General features: G+C 34.2%; 2 protein-coding genes across 2 annotated transcripts; one reads left to right on the top strand and one right to left on the bottom strand.

The window, feature by feature from the left end:
* Positions 1 to 1,386: 1,386 nt before the first annotated feature.
* Positions 1,387 to 4,560, top strand: rgs2 (regulator of G protein signaling 2). Its single transcript, XM_088598477.1, has 5 exons — positions 1,387 to 1,599; positions 1,851 to 1,937; positions 2,101 to 2,162; positions 2,498 to 2,664; positions 3,053 to 4,560. Exons 1-5 carry the CDS (start codon positions 1,490 to 1,492, stop codon positions 3,245 to 3,247), a joined length of 621 nt encoding a protein of 206 aa, XP_088454603.1. The 5' UTR covers positions 1,387 to 1,489; the 3' UTR covers positions 3,248 to 4,560.
* A 7,236-nt stretch (positions 4,561 to 11,796) lies between these two features.
* Positions 11,797 to 18,460, bottom strand: uchl5 (ubiquitin carboxyl-terminal hydrolase L5). The gene is made up of 11 exons (XM_088598475.1): positions 18,259 to 18,460; positions 17,308 to 17,371; positions 16,449 to 16,554; positions 15,940 to 16,065; positions 14,509 to 14,570; positions 14,068 to 14,198; positions 13,782 to 13,845; positions 13,426 to 13,528; positions 13,177 to 13,290; positions 12,403 to 12,501; positions 11,797 to 12,047 (listed from the first exon to the last, which is right to left on the bottom strand). Exons 1-11 carry the CDS (start codon positions 18,332 to 18,334, stop codon positions 12,003 to 12,005), a joined length of 990 nt encoding a protein of 329 aa, XP_088454601.1. The 5' UTR covers positions 18,335 to 18,460; the 3' UTR covers positions 11,797 to 12,002.
* Positions 18,461 to 18,854: the final 394 nt, after the last annotated feature.

Below are 18,854 nucleotides of genomic sequence, written 5' to 3'. Positions count from 1 at the left end.
GCAGTTGGAAAGGAAATGATTGTCTAAATGAGTGCATGTCCTGCGTACAACTTTGAGGTGTCATTTTCCACAGGTCAGGTCAGGAGCAGAGCCCACGTCAGTCTGCAAATTATTTGGTGATTATAATTACATCATATGATAAATGACATATGAGATTATGATGCATGTTTTTCTTAGATACTCATTTTTTAACCAGCTTTTCCAGTTCCTGGTCGCAGGGGAGCTACTGTGCTGGCCCGTTTTTGATCATTTTGAAATGTGATTTTTCTCATTTATCTCACTTCTAAATAGAGCATGTGCCCTCGATTTGTTAGGGTTATAAATATTTGTCACATAAAATAACTGGCATTTTCATTCCACCTTTTTACCTTGAATAGGTCAAAGGGTAGTGTATTTCTACTGCATACTATACATATTATTGTCATGGCCTGTTAGGAGAACTCTGACGTTGCTCAGAGAGTTGCATCAGTCACTATTTGTGCTTTGACCACAGCTTTTAATGTTCCGAAAAATCCTGTAGATTCATAAGGATGGTCATATTTTCCTAAGGGTAAAACCACTATAAAATTTTATGACTGTGTTAATATTTACCCAGGTTATACTGTAGTTCCCTGATTCAAACAATACTGTTAACAGATCCTCTGCACTTAACAAATTTAGCTTTCAAGGAAAAGATACATATTTTCAAACAAAAGTATAATCAAAGCTTTTCACAGGGGTTTTGGGCAGTCAGAGGTGACAGTATTTGGAATAATTAACAATTGAAAATGAAGCTACAAATGAAAAATAAGTAAAAATATGAGGGCTTAAAAAACAGGTAATAGGACTTCAGCAGGAACCAAAGTAGGACTTTGAACTCTGTTGTTTCATCTCTGATTTTTTTATTAGTCATCCCCATGAATGAACAACAGAAGAACGGATTTAAAATGAAACCTTTACTTCATGGGCAAATTGTCCCCCACAAAGATTCAAACTTAAAAAATAAAAAATAAAATTTAAATGAAAAAATGAAAAGGCATAAAGGACCTTTTAAAACATGAGAAGCACATAACTTGTCAAGAGAAGTGAGCATTGTGTTTTCCATAGGAAAAAAAAAGGTTTCTGTTTCTACCACAACCAACTATAGACAGACTCCAATGCCAAATTCACCAGTGTAGATAGCAAGCACGAAGAAACAGAATTACAGCTATGCTCATCTGATAAAGCAAAGTGTTAATTTTCTGTACTTTAGCAAGAGTTACGCCTGTGCTTTGCCTGTGGCAGTACTTTGTGTACTTTATACGTCACAGCTGTACCCTAGTGAGAACTTTTCTTACTCACGTAACACATTGAACAATTTGTCACCGGGCAGCCAATGGTTTTCCAGAGCAGGTACATGTAAATCTAACACCGCCTCCATGTCTGAAACGCTACACAGAGGACATAAAGCTCCACACAAACCAGATTGAAAAAGACAGTGAGGTCTGTAGGAAGTATTTGTGAATAAAGGATGCAGAGTACATTATTTTTGCCCCTGTTGTACAGCTCAGAACAAATGGATATGGCTTGCTTTAGCGGTGAAGAGACGTCAGAGGTCCCGGTTGAAAACAAAAGAAACAAGTAAGTATCTAAATAATGATAACATTTGCATTTTCACTATGATTTATAGATTCTTCTACAGTGTGCAAGAGTGGAAAATATGGCATAAATATGCTTATATAATTTTTAGCAGTACATACTGTACAATGCAGTGTAGTGTTTAACTATAATCATATACTACAACTAGGAACTAGAGGTAATAATAAGAAGAGAAGCTGTATACAAGGAGAGATACAGATACCTATAATGTGGCATTTTGTTTCCAATAACAGACAAAATAACTGGAGATCAAGGATAAGCTACTTCTTGCAAAAATCCTCCTCTAAGGAAGCCCATTCCTCAAGACGTAAAGCCTACAGGTAACATACTGTATACAATCAGATTTTAAACTTTTTGAAAGATATGTTTAAGAATACATGTAAATTATATATGGCTTACTATGGGATTTTAATTTTGCATCTGAGTGTTATTGATGACACTCAGTGAAATTTCATTCTAAAAAATCATGTTCTTTCATGACAGACCTACAGTTGAAGAAGTAAACCAATGGAGTCAGTCTCTTGAAAAACTTCTGTCACATAAATGTAAGTTTTGTTTTCTTTCTTTATCATGTCAAGGATTTTGAAGTGAATATGCTAGACATCAGAGCGGGGCCTAAGTCAACAGGGCACAGGAATTTGTTTCTGTTATTTGTCTCTCAATAAATATATGTGCATTAACAGGAAAAATACAGAGAAACAATGCTACACACATGCTGCAGTGGGCTTATGATTAAAGTGGCTTTGTGTAAGCTTTGTGTTACTGCTTGGTTTTGCAAGTACGTTTACAATGTTTTTCTGTCTACATTATAGTATTTGTTCGATAAGATGTTTATTTTTTCCTTCCTTTTAAAAGTATTATTTTCTCTCATGTATTGCAGATGGACAGGCTGCATTCCGGATATTCCTGAAATCAGAGTTCTGTGAAGAGAATATCGAGTTCTGGCTTGCCTGTGAAGATTTCAGAAAGATCAAGTCACCAGCGAAGCGAGCCTCTAGGGCAAATACAATTTATAACAAATTCATCAAGAGTCAGGCCCCAAAAGAGGTCAGAATGCATTTAATGACATTATTAAAAAATGTTTCAAGTGGGTAGCTGCATCAGCATGCGTAGGCTTTAAAGGAACAAGTAATAGGTTTACTCCATGCTGAAAATGTTGTTTCGGCCATGGAGCTCATACCTGAAGAAGGCTCCACGGCTGAAACGTTGTGTTTTCTTTCTTCTCTTTTCAGCATGGAATAAACTTATTACTTGATTATTTAAAAATGACTAAATTACTGACACCTTTAATTCCTACACGCTGGGTTTTTGTGACTGATATTTTTCATTCTCTTAATTAAATATAATTTCTTTAAAAGTGTATTTATTATATATGGAATAAAATTCTTTAGAAATATTCTGACGTCTTATATCTGCTATTATTTATTTGTTTCAGATCAATTTGGATTTTCATACAAAAGATACCATCATTCAGAATCTTCAGGTGCCAATGACCTCTTGCTTTAATGCTGCACAGAAAAGAGTCTACAACCTAATGGAGAATAATTCATACCCACGATTTTTACAGTCAGAAATTTACAAAGAACTGTGGGCAATATCTCAAGGGAAAGGGAAATACCTGAAATCATGAACCACAACCAGGGGCTTGCATAGTTTGAAAGCCTATGGAGCCATAGCCTATGGCTATGGAGTTTGCATAGCCAGATTGCAGAAAATACTGTACAGAAAACAGTATCCACATCACCACAGAACTCTGTTTTTAAAAGATCCCTTGTGAGTCCAAGGAGAAGGTTCACTGTGTGATATGAGCTGTTTTTAAGACAAAGGTAATAGGTGACCATAGAGTGACAAGATGCATGTAAAACAAACTTAATAACAATTTATGTATTTATGTATATACTTTCAATTTCAAGTTATTTTGTAAATTAAGTAATTCTTCCATGAGCAGTACAGTAACTAGAAAAAATTATAACCAAAAAAAGAATATATGTTCACACTAAAGTGCCTGAAACTGTATGAAAAGTCGAACATATTAAGTTAATTTGTGGAATGGTATATGAGCAAGTTACATTTTCTAGTACCTTTTCTGCTGGTCCACATGGAACCCAATTCATACAGCTAAAGACAGGTAATCACTTGATTCCAAGCATTCCTTGGCTTGTAATAAGTCATGGCCAAAAATAGCTACATACTGTACATCCCATCACAATGAACAGTTTACATACTGTATAATTACTGACACAACATTTGTTTTCCAAATTCGGATTGATCTTAAGAAACAGAGTCCGTAAACAGTGTTTAAAGGGTAACTCTACACTTTTCAGAAATTATAATTTTAATAAGAGTTTTATTTCGTTCATTTACATGAATGATTTAATTCTTTATCTAAGACATGGCTTATATTTTAGTATTATACTGTAATTCGAAAGGCTGTGGGTTGCTATGTTATGCCATTGCCATGTTAAAAGTTATGTGAAACATTTAAAAATTCATTTCAGGAACAACAACTTCCTGTTTCTTTGAATAACAGAATCTAAATGGAAAATGAATAAAGAGTGTGTTTCCTGAACCTCAGGCAAATAAGTCAAGAATGTGAATGTACTGAATTATATATATATATTCTTTATTTTGTATCTTTTATTTTCTTTAGAATTCTACAAAATCACAATTGGGGTTGATTCTCAAGAGCTCATACTTATTGAATCCCCAAGTAAATGTTAAAAACACAGGAATATGTAATTGTATGCTGCTATGTTTTTACATTTACAATTACATTTGATGGATATATGACTTTCTGAACATACAGTAAACGATATTTTAGACTCAAACTGAAACAGCAGCTGGACTGCAAGTTAGTTATATTAACTTATTTTTATACTGTTGTAACAATTTACCTGGTCTGTATATTTTGTTTTCTAAATACATTTTCTTCATAATCTTGTACACCTCATTGTTGATTCAGTGTTATTCCTGCATTTAATTGCCTGTTCCATGTTTTTAAGCCCGTGGAAGGATTTATGGAGATAATCGATAAAAAAGTACAGATTGTCTTAGAGAAAAAGTGAAATCCCTAATATGATAGACACCATCACCTAGATATTTACATCTAGATTACATTTGCCAAATGTCTGCACCTCAGATTAATGATGATAGTATAATACCTATACAAAAATTAGAATAGGGATTTTGTAATATCCTAAATCTAATCAGATATAACATATTATTATTATTTCATTTTAATTAATGAAATCACCATACAATGCCTCCCAAAAGTATTGGGACAGTGAAGTCTAAATTAGAATTTTAACTATGAACTCTAATAATCATTTTTAATGAAAAAACTTGACTGATAAACACAACTCCTCTTTGAAGGGACAAAAGTATTGAGACAATTGGCTGACAGGTGTCTCCTCTTGTTCAGGTGTTTGTTGTTGGGCAATTAGGCACTCATAAAAGAGTGGCCATCCTACCAGTTCGTCTTGCTTTGACTTTGGTAACTGAAAAGCAACTCAAACTGACCAGTTTACTGTTAATGAGCTGCAAGCAATTATGAAGCTGAAAGAAAAAAACGGGGCATACCAAATATGATATGAGAGTAAAAAATCAACATTAGAATCTGCTTGGAAGTGCAAAAGCTAAGCAAGTACAGTTGGTGAACAAAGTTTCATGGAGGGATGATACCAAGATAAAATCATTAATATGATGAACTGCAGCACGGATGAGGCACAGTGAGTTGTTTCTTTGCTGCTTTATGGGCTGCATGTTAAGTTTGCTACCCAGGCTGTTTTATAGTTTTCCTCTGCCTTGTTTTCTGCTGACAATTCCTTACATTATATCTCTTTCTAATGAGGCTTCTTGTCTAACCACATGTCTAAAACACTGCAGCTTGCTTTTCTTCACTTAGATAATTATACAACTTATAAAGTTGGAACAATCCAGTAGGCAAAACCTGCAGCGAAGGCTTGGCAGGGTATCTCAGACTCTTACATAAACAGTTTGGTTGGTGAGCTCTGTGGATGCCAGATTTATTACCTCAAAGGGATATGCAACCAAATATGGATTTTTTACACTCTGAAATTTGTTTAAAGTAAATGTGTCCCAATACTTATGGTCATTTGACATCCCAAAGTTGAACAGAAAGTATGTTTTCTGTTCTAATCTATGCATGGAATAACCCAAAAAGTATACTGCATACAGTAGTACTTAAATTAAACTTCTCACAAATGCAAATTGTATGAAGGTAGAGCAACACATAAGCTTCTGTAGCCAAAACTAAGTCACATGGTGATATACTTAAAAGGGAAATTGTTTCATTTTAAAAATGTAATTTAAAGAAAAAACCTAGCTATTAGTTGTGTACTTAGCGATTCCGAATTAATAATGTCATGGTTGTTTCAACTGTAGAATAAATGAAGAACAATGATTCAATTCAGCATATTTTTTTCTTCCCTGGATGGAATGTGTGTTTTATTGATTTTACGAGATACGAACATGTACATGCCTGATAACACAGTTTGGTTAAGAAAATGCTGTACAGGATTTAAGCAGAACTTGCACAAATGAATAGAGAATCATCATTTGTTTTCTTGTTTTCAAATTACTTCCAGTTGCATTAACCCATCTACAGTAGATAACTTTATCAGTGGCAAAAAAAATGACATAGCACAATGTCGCAGTTTCATAATTGATGTCCTTGTGACATTCACATTGCTCTCAGTCACGTTAACAGGATGGCTTCAAAGATTGTGAGATTATAAGAAAGGAAATCCAGGAGATATGAATGATTCATGAGGAAGAAGACGCAATGTGTGTTCATTGAATCAGCGATAAAAGTGTTTTTCTGTTCATCAGCAGCAACATACAGTAGTTCAAGCAAAGATTAGATTAATTTCTTGTAGAGTTATTTTTGTTTTTGTAGTAGTAAAAAATAAACCATATTCTTTTAGAATAAAACACAGATTGCAATTTAAAGATTTATTAGCCACATTCTGATATTTTTTCCATAACAGAATACCACAAAAGGCACTTTTTCTGTTTTACTCAAAAATTAAATATATTCATTCTGGAATGTTCTTGTTGATAGATATCAAGAGAGGATTAAGCTAGACCTGTGACTATGAAATCAGGATTAAGTGTGAAATAGAGGTGCAATGAGTTGGGGCATGTATGCTGTCTAACACTGAAACTAGGTGCAGCAGTTGTCAGCTACTGGAGAAGAATGTCATGACAAGCGTTCTGAGAATGACTTTGGCAGAAAGATAGCATGCAAAAAAGATATGGCAGTCTGCGTAAGAGAACCACACCCAGGAATAATCGCAAACAATACTGGAGATCCACACTAGATTGTAATACAATTTTTAAAAGGTATGCATACTGCACTGCTGTATGTCTGGATCAAACACATTTCTGTAACTTTTAATAACCCTTTGATCTCTGTAATGCCTCATAAATTTGTTTTATTAATAATTCTCATTTATATTGTTCATTTACGATTCTTCATATTCTCCAGTGCCAGAGGTCTCAAGCCCATTTCTGGAGAGCTTCTGTTCTATAGGCTTTAATAGCATAGCAGCTCATAATGAAACATTTGAAACAACGATCTGGCTTAAATGCAGCATTTTAACAGCTTTTCCCAGCTCTTCAGATACTGCTGATTTAAAGTGACCTATAAAACCTGACGGAATGCAATTGTCCAGGGCTGGAGTTGGGAAAACCCTGGATCCAGTGCACGCAGAAATAAAAAAAGATAGCTTGATGTTGCCCACTAGATTAAAACATGAACATGCAATTCGTCGTAGCTTCATAACTGAAAAAAGGAAGTTTACATTTTGTCAACATTTACTTGTTTTTTAATTTCTTTAAAGCAGGAGATTCCAATTCTGGCCCTGGAAGTGAGTAGGCTTACCAAGTCTCTTAAAGCAGTAGGAACTGAGAGCTGGGAGAAGTTGGTAAAATGGTCCACTTAATATCAAGCTGGTTCAATTTGTAAAAGTTCCAGATGGACTGAAAACGTGCCTGCAGTCTAATACACTGTGGTGTGTGAAGCCTTAGTATACTGTATCTTAGTTTAAATAAAGCAACTTCATCTTTTGAATATCTTTACATGTATGAGAAATATACCAATTCCCATAACACTAAACAAGTAATACTTCAGTTTGAATAAAATATCTATTATCTGGAAAAGTAATAATCATGTCATGTCATGTCATGTCATTTGCCAAATTGCTTTATACCATACGGTGTCGTGGGAAGCCAGAGCCTACCCGGAAAGCAACGAGCGCAAGGCAGGGTACACCATGGACAGGACACCAGTCCATCGCAGGGCAAGTGCAAGCCAATCACACATGGGGACAATTTGGAGGCCACGGTAAAGGCCAAGGGAGGAATTCAGCCCAGACACCGGGATAACTCCCTACTCTTATCGAGAAATGCCCGGCGATCTTTAATGACCACTGAGAGTCAGGATCTCGGTTTAACGTCTCATCCAAAAAATGGCGTCCACTACAGTATAGTGTCCCTGCCATACTGCAGGTCCCACTAACACCACTTCCAGCAGCAACCATACTGTAGCTTCCCAGGAGGTCTCCCATCTAGGTACTGACCAGGCTCAACCCTGCTTAGCTTCAGTGGACATCCAGTTGAGAGCTGCAGGGTGATATGGCTGCTAGCAACAGTAATAATCTTGAGGTATATTTTAAAAATGTAATGAATTACGGAAATCATTACGTTTTTAAAATTTAATAGCAAATTTGTCAGGAGACAAATTGTTTTCAATTCATGGGCTGAAAACATTTCTATTTTAAGAAAATATTACCTCTATAAGTTAAACACACCCTCATATTCTGAAGAATGTATATTTTTTTCTGGGAACTTGTATGACTTCTAAAAATAGACTGGAAGCAAAAAATAGTTTGCATTTTTCGAATACATAGACATCAGAGACACTTGGCTTACGCTCTACAGTACTAGTACTAGTACTGCTAGTACTACAGTACTAGCAGTACGGAGCAATTAATATTTCTGTTGAAATAAAAAATTAAATTTCTTCTTAACAAAAGTTTAAAAAAATGTAAGGTTTTGCAGTCTTTGTGCAAAGGTACTATGGATATCGGTCTTTGAACTGCATGAGGAAAGATATCAAATAACCAAATAGACATTTGTATTTTGGTCAGAAAGTTTTTGTGCCAAGTCTTTTTGATAGATCATTTTGGAGAATTCACAATTCACAAATACTGTTTTATTGAGGTACTGATGCACTTCTGTGAATGCATAAAAAAAACTGATATACTTCTGCATTAACCTCAGTAATGGTTGAAATAACAACACATTCAATGCTTATTGGCTATAGAATTCTGTTCCTGCTGCTCCTCTGGAAGACTTTCTTTGTATACTGACATAGCATAGAGAAATGACATGTGCTTATTTGACTGTTCATATTTAACTAAGATGTGACAAAAGATATTGCTATGCTATGCTCACAAAACAGGTTGGACAGTACCCACTGAGGTAACCATTGTTTAGCAATTTCACAACAAGGAGGTTATTTTTAGAGATCAAATTTATCTTCAGGGCAACAACTATAAATACACCATTGTAATCCATACTGAATGTGTAATTACCATAGCATGATAAGAACTTTTTTCTTTGCCCATTATGCCTTTTTGAAAGTCATCAATGATAGGCATCAAAAGGAGTACCTGCCTTGTTAGAAACATTTCATTCAGGTTTTAAATGTATGTGTAAAAATGCCTTAATAAAGCAAAACATAGAAACATTTAATGTAAACCTTAACAGACAACAAACTAATTTTACATAGAGGAGGCTATATAATTTTTTTAGTTATAAATGAACCAGCAGTTCAGTATGCATGTACAAAAATGAAGAAATTGCTGGATCTGGAAAAGTGTGTGTGTGTTCCCTGCAAATGAAGAACAAGTTACTGTATTTAAACTTTAGAGCACTAAAGTAATTTCCTTGTTTTTATTTTTAAAGGGAAGTATCATCTTGCTTTCCATAATACCAGATCTGATTTTTCAATAACTTCTTAGATTTAAAATATTGTACATCTGGATGAAAACTAATCTAGAATGAATTGGGTGGCAAGAAATAACTTGATGATAGAAAGTTACTGTCTGTTAAGAGCCTCAAAAAGACTTTTTGTCATTTTACAGGATCTGTGAAATATAAAAAAATGTGCTGGAAAGCATTTCATACTATGGCAAAATTGAATTTGCATCTTTTATTATACAGCATGCATTACTTAGTTATTGGATCCACAAATTAAATCCTGCCAAAAAAAGATCTATTTCAGGAAGTTGGAGGATATAAATATACAGAAAGTTAAGAAGAGTACTTTTGAATTTAGCAAACAAATGTTAAAAGTACAGCAAGTCCAAATCAATGGGCTACATCATTACAAGTTTAGTCTGTACTACATGTTCTTTTATCTTTAGTGTCTCTAGTTTTTTTTAAAAGCTTTAAAAAAGGAAAGAATTACTAGGATTTAAATAGGCTTCTTTTCTTGCAGAACACTTGCAAGTCTTTTCATGATCTATACTACATGATCTATCCTTCAAGTTATAAAGTAAATATTACTTTATGTAATAAGGATTTGTGTAAATTTATGTATCGCACAACAGATCTATGGCTTTCCGTTTTTTTTTTAAGTTTGTCCAGGTTTTGTATAATGTGACCAACAGTTAAAAAATTCAATTTATTTCCAATAAAGAACCCCTTATTAGGAATTAAGCAATGCTCAATTTTATTAAAAGTCTACTGAAAGACTACTGCAAATTACTAAACCATTTGAAGATACAGTACAGTATATTCACTTATAAATATCCCTAAACATTAAACCTGTTTACTCTTATTGTAAGGTATCGGTTTCAAGATGGAGAATGCAGGTTGTTCTCACGAGGATGTGACATCTTTTAGGTTTTGCCAGCTCTGCTTTTGCCGAGTGACTACTGTAATTGTGAAAGATGTAAAAGGAAGATGTTATCTGCCTCTAATGCTGTCCTGAACTGAAAACAGCTGTCAGAGATAGATAGGAGGAAATGGCTACACCTCTGATGTTCAGTTTCAGAGTCCGATTCAAAGCTGTTGTTAACCACGACTGGCAGTGATTTTACGTCATTGCACCTTTGTTTTTCTTGTAATAAAGTTTTAACTTTGAACGTTAAAAAGGAAATCTTGAAACAAAATTCTTAATCCAAAAAACCTATAAAATGCATATGCATTTTCAATCCAAGGGTATCTTACTTCACAATATTGTTTCTTAATATATTGTAATGCGAAAACTGTACTAAACAGTACGTGCCTTTTAATACCTGATCTGTTCCTGCAACAATTACTGAGTTTCTCTGAAGTAGGAGCCATTTCATTTTTCTCCACTTACTGAATGCATAATGGTAATTACATATTGAATGGCAATTCTGCAGTTTTCAATAGAAAGCACCTATGCTGCTTGTATGAACAAATAATGCTCATGAATTCTTGAGATAGTTGTATGTTCTACATCCTGTTTGTATGCAATATAAACCATCTGCCCTTTCACAAATGTTAACACATATAATTTTGTGATTATCAAGGTACAGTAAACCTAAAACATAACACAAAATAAAAGAAACAATTCTTTTTTGTGTAAGATATTCTGTCATTTGTAATTTGTAATTTTTCCTATAATAAAACTATAGAGGACCCTTTCTCTATTAAAACCTAAAACAAAGATTGGGATGTATCTCACTGCAAGTAAGACATCTTAATGCATTTCATATGTTAAGATACTGACTAAAAATGTATAGGAAAATACACTGATTATACATGCATTAACTGCATAGGCACATTCTTAGCTTTTGAGTCTAGTATTAACATACTTTAATATGGTGAACTTCTCCATCTAGTGGCCAGTACTTTCTTCATTTAAGTCAAATAAAAATGCTGTTACTAGAAAAAAATATTTAATTAAAATTGATATATATATGTATTCCATGTTTCACACACAAACAGTGCATAGGTGCCTCTAAGCATACAATCTGCTGGTGTTTGGTGTTGGTATAAAGACATTTTGAAAAATAATTTTACCATGTATGTTTTTACATAATTCTACTAGTTAACTAATTTAACCCCAAGGAACACTACAATGATTGCTTAGTTGTAAAGAAATCAAACAAAAGCATGTGAACATTTAAACTTTATATATGAAAAAAATAGACAAAGGTTTATTTCAACATTTCTGCATGCATGTAGCACAACAAATTAACAGTTTTCGAGCAATCACTTGAAACTATTTTCAGGACCTCTCTGTGCTCTTTGGACAGGTTACAGAGGATTGTGATGGATTATTTCAGTGACACTTTGTGGGAAAATGAAGGGTCAGCTCTTTGTCATTTGGCTTCTTGGGCTTTTTTGGCATTCTGTTTTTCTTTTGCCTAAAAATACAACAAGTAAACATCAATAAAATCAGTTAACATCAATTATCATTCCACAAACAATCCATATACCAATCTACAAGACGTAATTAACAGTATAATCCAGTGGTAAAGGTTACTGTGTATAGAAACTCTGGAACTATTGAATTTACAGATATACAGCATAAACATCTTTAAAAACTATTTTGGAAATATTCCCCTCAACAAAAGGAATTAAAAAATGACAAACTACCAGAACAAACGTGTGCTACTTTATTGTATTTACTGGGATGTAAACAAAACACATAAGGCTCTCAGAAGACAAACTAAAGCTTTAAAAAAAACCACCAGGAATTATTAACACCAGAAATCTTACCTTTTCTACTAATGGTATTAACTGCTGGTATTCCGCCAGTGTTTTCAGTAGTTCCATGATGAAGGGCAAGTAGTTGTGCTTTCTTCTAATGTTTTCAATCTTAAAGTACAAATTTAAAAATGGATTGATTCAATGAAAAAATTCAAACTTAAGTGACATAAAACTACAGTCTATATTTTTTATTTTCAGTTGATAGTCATAAAGGTTTTAAAATGATAAAGGAAAAAAAGTTTCAAAGAATTATAATTTAAAATCTATAGAATACAGTATTTCAGGATGTACTTGCAAAACAGTGGTATTTAAGACATCTTACACTAGCACATATTGGGCATATTAAATGAGCTTTCTATTGTGGAAGAGATGTTTGCTTGTGTAAAACCCAATGGAATTCAAGCTGTTCATTTCATGATGTACCCATGCAAACTGTGTTCAATACCAGTAAAACAGTTAAGTATGCTACTCAGGGGTGCAAAAAGGATCATTTAACTAAAAAAAACACAAATGTATTTTTCTCCTAGACAGGATTTAACTGCTCAATGTGATTTACCTAAAACTTATGAGAGCAATAGTAAATGGCAATAACACCACGCAATCAACATTCATTAGGTTACAAACAGCAACACTCTTTGCTCTCTCCTCCAGTCAAGAATTCAGCATTGGTGCCATAGTCCCACAAGTCAGTGTCATATCTGGCACATGCCAACAGAACCTTATGCCTAAATATAAAGTTGGGCTTCTCAAAAGAGTAACTAGAAATAAAACATATATACGTACTTTGTATCGTTTTAGTTTCTGATTCTCCTCCTCAATTAGAAGCTGATATTTCGCAATTTCTGATTGAATGGAGCTTAACAGGTTGCTACTCTGGTCTGTGTCCATTGGTTCTTCCTGTAAAACAAACATTTTAACATAGCAGCAGCAGAGAAATAAAAACTTCATTACTAGTGATGTGTACACAAATCAAGGTCAATGTGCAAGAACTGTGACTTTATAGGCAGACTGATACTTAGAAGTTTTACTTACTTCTGCGAGCTGGTTCTGTAGCTCTGCAATCTTATGCTCATAAATCATCTTTCGGTCTGAAACTATAGCCATTAAGTTAAAGCGGATTTCCCCTTCACTGTATCTAAAAAAAAAGAGAAAATCAAGCAGTTTTGTATTAACACTAGAAGGATAAGAATTTATTTTAAGACCTATGTCCAGTTTTAACTAGGCAATGAGCTAAACAGTGAGCACATTGTACAAAATACAATACAAATAAAAACATTTTTTGTAAAGAAAATGTAATACAAAATGACCAAAATGGTAAAAGTGAGAAAGGTCTGCTTTTAAAATAATACAAGTTTTATTTTAAATATAGAGAAAATCACAACATTTACTTCTGTATTCTTTTCTCAATTACTGGTCGTACTGCACTTATCCAATCATCTTGATTACAGGTGCCTAAAAACAAAATCAGAAACAATGCCAGATTAATATTTCTAAATGAATGTTTTGGATTGCACCTAACAGGAAAAAAAATGAATGACACTGATAAAAGGTTCTTTAACAAGCACGATCTAATTTACACATTTTTTGAGAAATATGTAATAAGGCAATGAAAGACTGAATTGTACAGGGTATACGGAGTTACCAAAAAATTTTGTCAACAGGTGAGGAGCCTACCAAGGTCAATTGGTCCTTCACGGAGTCCATCCAGTTCATAGAGTCTGCCATTAACTGGAACATAGCTCACAAAATGAAATGCATCTTCATCTTTTGCAGATGATTTTGCATCAAACTCAAACATCTGCTGCCTAAGAATTAAAAGAACAATACCAAATTAAAGCCTGCTTAATTCAGCACCAAGCTCTTAAATGTATTGAAAGAGTTTATAACCTTAAAGGCAAACTGACTCGCATTTAAGTCTTTTATCTTATTTAGATCCTCTGTTTCTAGACAAAGGGTTTAATTGTAGTTGCTATTAAACTCAGATCTACGTGTTTTATCTTTGTTTTCTTTGAAATATAAAATGCTTTTATCCATGAAATGGCCATTTCAAATTCTGTATTTTATTATCATGGACTATCAATCTACACAGATAATGAAAACATGATTTTATGATACCTGGCAAAGCCATTGTGCACTTGTCGAATCACTTCAGAGTTGCTCAGGGCCAGACCTTTCATCTGTATAAATACAATAAAAAATATAAACACTGACAAACATAATTTAATCATAATTAAACATTATTTATTTTTCAATATAACAGGTGCAACATTGCCCAGAGACAGAGATAATTGGTCACTTCACTGTCTTTGTCTAACTTCTTCCTATTACAATGCACCATGCCTAAACATTTTCCAAGCATATACTAATGTTATGGAACAAGTGATAGGTTTATTCCATGCTGAAAAAAAGAAGAAAGAGAACACAACTTTTCGGCCGTGGAGCCTTCTTCAGGTGTGAGGCATGCTGACGCAGCTACCCACCTGAAATACTAATGTTATATTCACAATGTTCACATTCTTGTCCAATTCATATTAAAACTGACCATAATATATTTAATTGCTTTCCCACATTATTTCATTCTAATGCAGATCTCATTTAAATTATAATCTGCTTATTTGGGGTTTAGATTTACTCTAAACGTTCTATTTTGGCTGGAGTTAAAATAATGCTTTCCTACAAAAACGTTTATAACTTAAAAAGTAACTGGAGGCAGCTAACAAGCAGGACAAGAAAGGTGCTTGATCAGTGGTCAAATGTAGCTGTAAACTCCATCAGCATATCACCAGCTGAGTGACCAGGACTCCTCAAAACATAAGGCACTATGGGGAGTGGATGGTCAGGGCAGCCTCAGCTTATTAAGAAATATTACAACATGATCAAACAGGACACTTCTTATGCTCACAGTTTCATTAAGAGATGGGTGACTTTGATTGCACTAGGGGAAAGCACAAGGTTTTTCCCTTGTGCTAGGGGAAAGAAAGGTTATCATACCTCCAAGTAAGGGGTTCATGACTTTCAGCTAAGATGATTTTAATTAGTGAATTCAGCAATGGGAGAATGCATACAGAGAGACTCACTTGACTCACAGACACCTGGCAATTCGAAATGTTTTAAGGGGGAAAACAACAACAACAACATTATTATTATTATCAACATTTTCTGTAATTACAATTGACTGTAATACGGTGTGACTGCTTTATCCTATACACAGGGTTCTGAGGAGCCGAAGCCTATCCTGGCAAGCAATAGGGCACAAGGTGGGATACACCCTGGATGAGATGTGATTTCATCGCATCCAGGGTAGATGGACACATATTCGCACCAGGGCCAGAAGGAAATCAACCTACCAGTATGTTTTTATACTGTGGGAGAAAACCACAGAACCTGGAAGAAACCCATGCGAACACAGGGAGAACATACAAATGCCACACAGATAGCATCCCAGGTCCAGAACTGAACTCAGGACCCCAGTGTTGTGAGGCAGCAATGCTACCCACTGCACCACTGTCCCCAACAGACAAATATTAACCTATAACATTTACTTACAGCAGCATCAAAACTTTGTGAGAATTCTCTAAATTCTGTCAGCGTTTCACCAAGGTGCATGTCAGAATGTGTGCAGTTCAGTAACACACTGATTATAGCCTGGGTAGCACATGCATTATTAATGACCTAGAAAGGAAGGGGAGAAAGGCATAAATAGAAGGGCAGGCTCAGCAAAATGCCAATCATTTCCATAATGAACATCTGTGGCAAACATTGTCATCTAGACGTTTTTCATGAAGAGATATCTTTAAACATCTGCTAAAAGGTAGTGGTATTCTAAATGAAAGGCCAGTGCTATAAAAATGACAGCCTATATGTTACCTTTAAGGTATGCAATATAATTATTTCTTGAAATATAACTAAATAACTTGGTTTTCATTCCAATGCTTAAAAACAAGTCATTTACTTTAACTTCCGTTAAATACCTAGTACTTTTTGTTCTTTATTCTGTATTCTTGATTTTTGTCCGTAATAAGGTCTCGCAGAATTTCTCGTTTTCTGCTTAGTACCTGCTTGGCAAAAAAAATTTGGTCCAGCCTGGAATCCTGAACAATAGATCCAGCAGGTTCTTCTCCTGGCTGCCACTTGAAAAGGAAAATCAATCCATGAACCGGTCTGCAAAAGAACATGCTAAAAATAATTTGCTGCTACATGTACAGTATGGCATCCAAGGACAGAAATCAAGCTTTTAAGGACGTATACAAAAGGCGAAAGCCTATGTAAGTATATGTAAGTTAGCATATTAAGTTTAAGATGTAACTGCAATGGTTTTTCTAATTCACATGACAAGTAAAAATAAATTTAAGACTTCACGTGTGTCCTTTGTGTGTGATATTTACTGCCAATAAATGTAATGGGCATAGACTTTAGACTTCTCTACAGACTTTAGGGGTATCTAAGATTTATTTTTTGAATTTCTACCTTATGTGCAGTGTTAATTCAAAACAATTAGAAATCAATCTGGTGTACTTACACTGCATGGTACAGCATATCCTAATTCTAGGCTAGTTACTGGTGACATGCAGGGCCTAATGTACTTAGTTTGAACACTGTAAGTTCAGAGATAATTGGAAATAGAAACTGCAGGAGCATACAAACAACTAGTGTGATAACTAACAAAAGATGTTGCTCTTCTATCGGTCCCTATTATTTTATAAAATTTGTCCAAATTTATGGCATTGTTAATTTCTCGGTTTATGAACACCATTTAAAAATGCGTGAGAAAACCTAAGAAACTAAAAAAATAGTATGAGCACATCCTTCAGAATGTTTTTTGCTCCCCTCTGTTTGAGATATAAACAAATAAGATTATTCTATATCTCATTTTAAACATGCGAGTTGTTCTGTGTGCATTTTTAGAAAACCCACTTCAGTTTTTCGAAGTTTTCTGGTTCCAAACTCCAAATCTCTTCAACTTGTGCTCCTTTACAACCTAAAAAATAGAAACATTTGAATTTTACTAAGAGTCATGATTTAAATTTTTAATTCACCGAGTGTAAAGACCTAATCAACCATCGCCAAGAACCCATTCATTCAAAGTTTTAAAAGCCTCAAAATAACAGGGATTTGACCAATATATGACATACAGTACGTAACTACCCTACCTGTAACGTGTAACTATCTGTAGCAATGCATACAAAACCAAAACGTATAATATATTAATAGAACATTTTATTCTGGAAAAATTCACATACTAATGGAAAATATATGATAAATGTCCGAGCATGCGAGACGAGCTTCACAATATCGGCATCTTAGGATATAATATTAATTAAAAACGTTTACAATTACATACAATTACAGATACGAAATGTTTTCTACCTTTTAACAAACGTTCCAAGATTACAAATTTAACAAATATGAACAATGAAGTTCACCATCATCACTTTCAGAACTCAGTTCTAATAATGCAAAAAAAAAGCAAAAACATTGTGTTCAGAGTTTTCTCGCACACAGCACTGAGAATTTTCACATTAAATAAAACATTTTTTCTTTCAATAGATGGTTTCCTTCCCATACATCAATGCCTAAATATGAAATGAGCTAAACATCACTGCTTTTCTGCAGTTTGTTGGGCCTGGCAAGTACACCAGTGAAAACGCCTTGGCTCACTTCATTCAAATAAGGTAAAACAGATTGAAGTACCAAATTAAAGTACCAAGCAACTAAAATGTTAGCCTTAATACTTATCCACGTCATAAAATACGTTTTTGCCTTCAATTCTTATAAAAGGCTGATGGGCGAATCAAACACAGTGTACTAAAGCATGCTTATGCGTACATAATTATTCAAGAAATGTATTAGGCTACACCAACTCACCAAAACCTTTAATTAATTCTGTGAAGACTCCCGGATCGCTCTCCATTAGACACCATTCTCCGGCGCTCCCTGCCATTGTTGTTTTCTTATTATTTTTTCAAGCGATTATCAAAACCAAACACGAAAATTGTAAACTCTCTCATCCGTCACTCTGCAGCATTCACTGGACTAGACTCTCTGCCTATTTCCCGGCAATCCTTGCAAAACGCATAAACGGTACCATAGATATCTAGAGGTTTCACTTTGCATTTACCATAGATATCTTGTAGTATTTTCCCTTTATTTCTATGGTAACGGGACCTTGTTTTAAAATTTGGATAACTGTTTCGTCTACATTATATAAAAGAAATAATTAACTGCTGGTCAAACTAGTACTTTAGGTTTAGACGTACTCCTTTATACGGCTGAAATTACCGAACAGAACAATTCAAGCTACTGTAATACGTGTTCAAATACATTCGACATAATTAAAACGTAAATATTTTTGAACGATTGGTAATGATTTGTATTACGACAAATAAATGTTACATCAAATGTTAAACAAATGTTATGTATACATTATATCTTTTGACGTAATATGCCTTTACGTAAAGACA

Source organism: Lepisosteus platostomus, chromosome 11 (assembly GCF_059453375.1).
Source record: "Lepisosteus platostomus isolate fLepPlt1 chromosome 11, fLepPlt1.hap1, whole genome shotgun sequence".
Taxonomy (NCBI): Eukaryota; Metazoa; Chordata; class Actinopteri; order Semionotiformes; family Lepisosteidae; genus Lepisosteus; species Lepisosteus platostomus.
Note: the sequence above shows the minus strand (reverse complement) of the source record. Positions and strands in the feature narration are given on the sequence as shown.

Coding starts and splice junctions, on each gene's coding strand:
- rgs2 (XM_088598477.1), top strand. CDS start 1,490: ATGCAGAGTACATTATTTTTGCCCCTGTTGTACAGCTCAGAACAAATG. Junction 1,938..2,100: donor TCAAGACGTAAAGCCTACAG/GTAACATACTGT, acceptor CTTTCATGACAG/ACCTACAGTTGAAGAAGTAA. Junction 2,665..3,052: donor AGAGTCAGGCCCCAAAAGAG/GTCAGAATGCAT, acceptor TATTTGTTTCAG/ATCAATTTGGATTTTCATAC.
- uchl5 (XM_088598475.1), bottom strand. CDS start 18,334: ATGGCAGGGAGCGCCGGAGAATGGTGTCTAATGGAGAGCGATCCGGGA. Junction 14,199..14,508: donor GTGCACAATGGCTTTGCCAG/GTATCATAAAAT, acceptor TTTAATTCTTAG/GCAGCAGATGTTTGAGTTTG. Junction 13,846..14,067: donor TGAAGGACCAATTGACCTTG/GTAGGCTCCTCA, acceptor TTTTGTTTTTAG/GCACCTGTAATCAAGATGAT.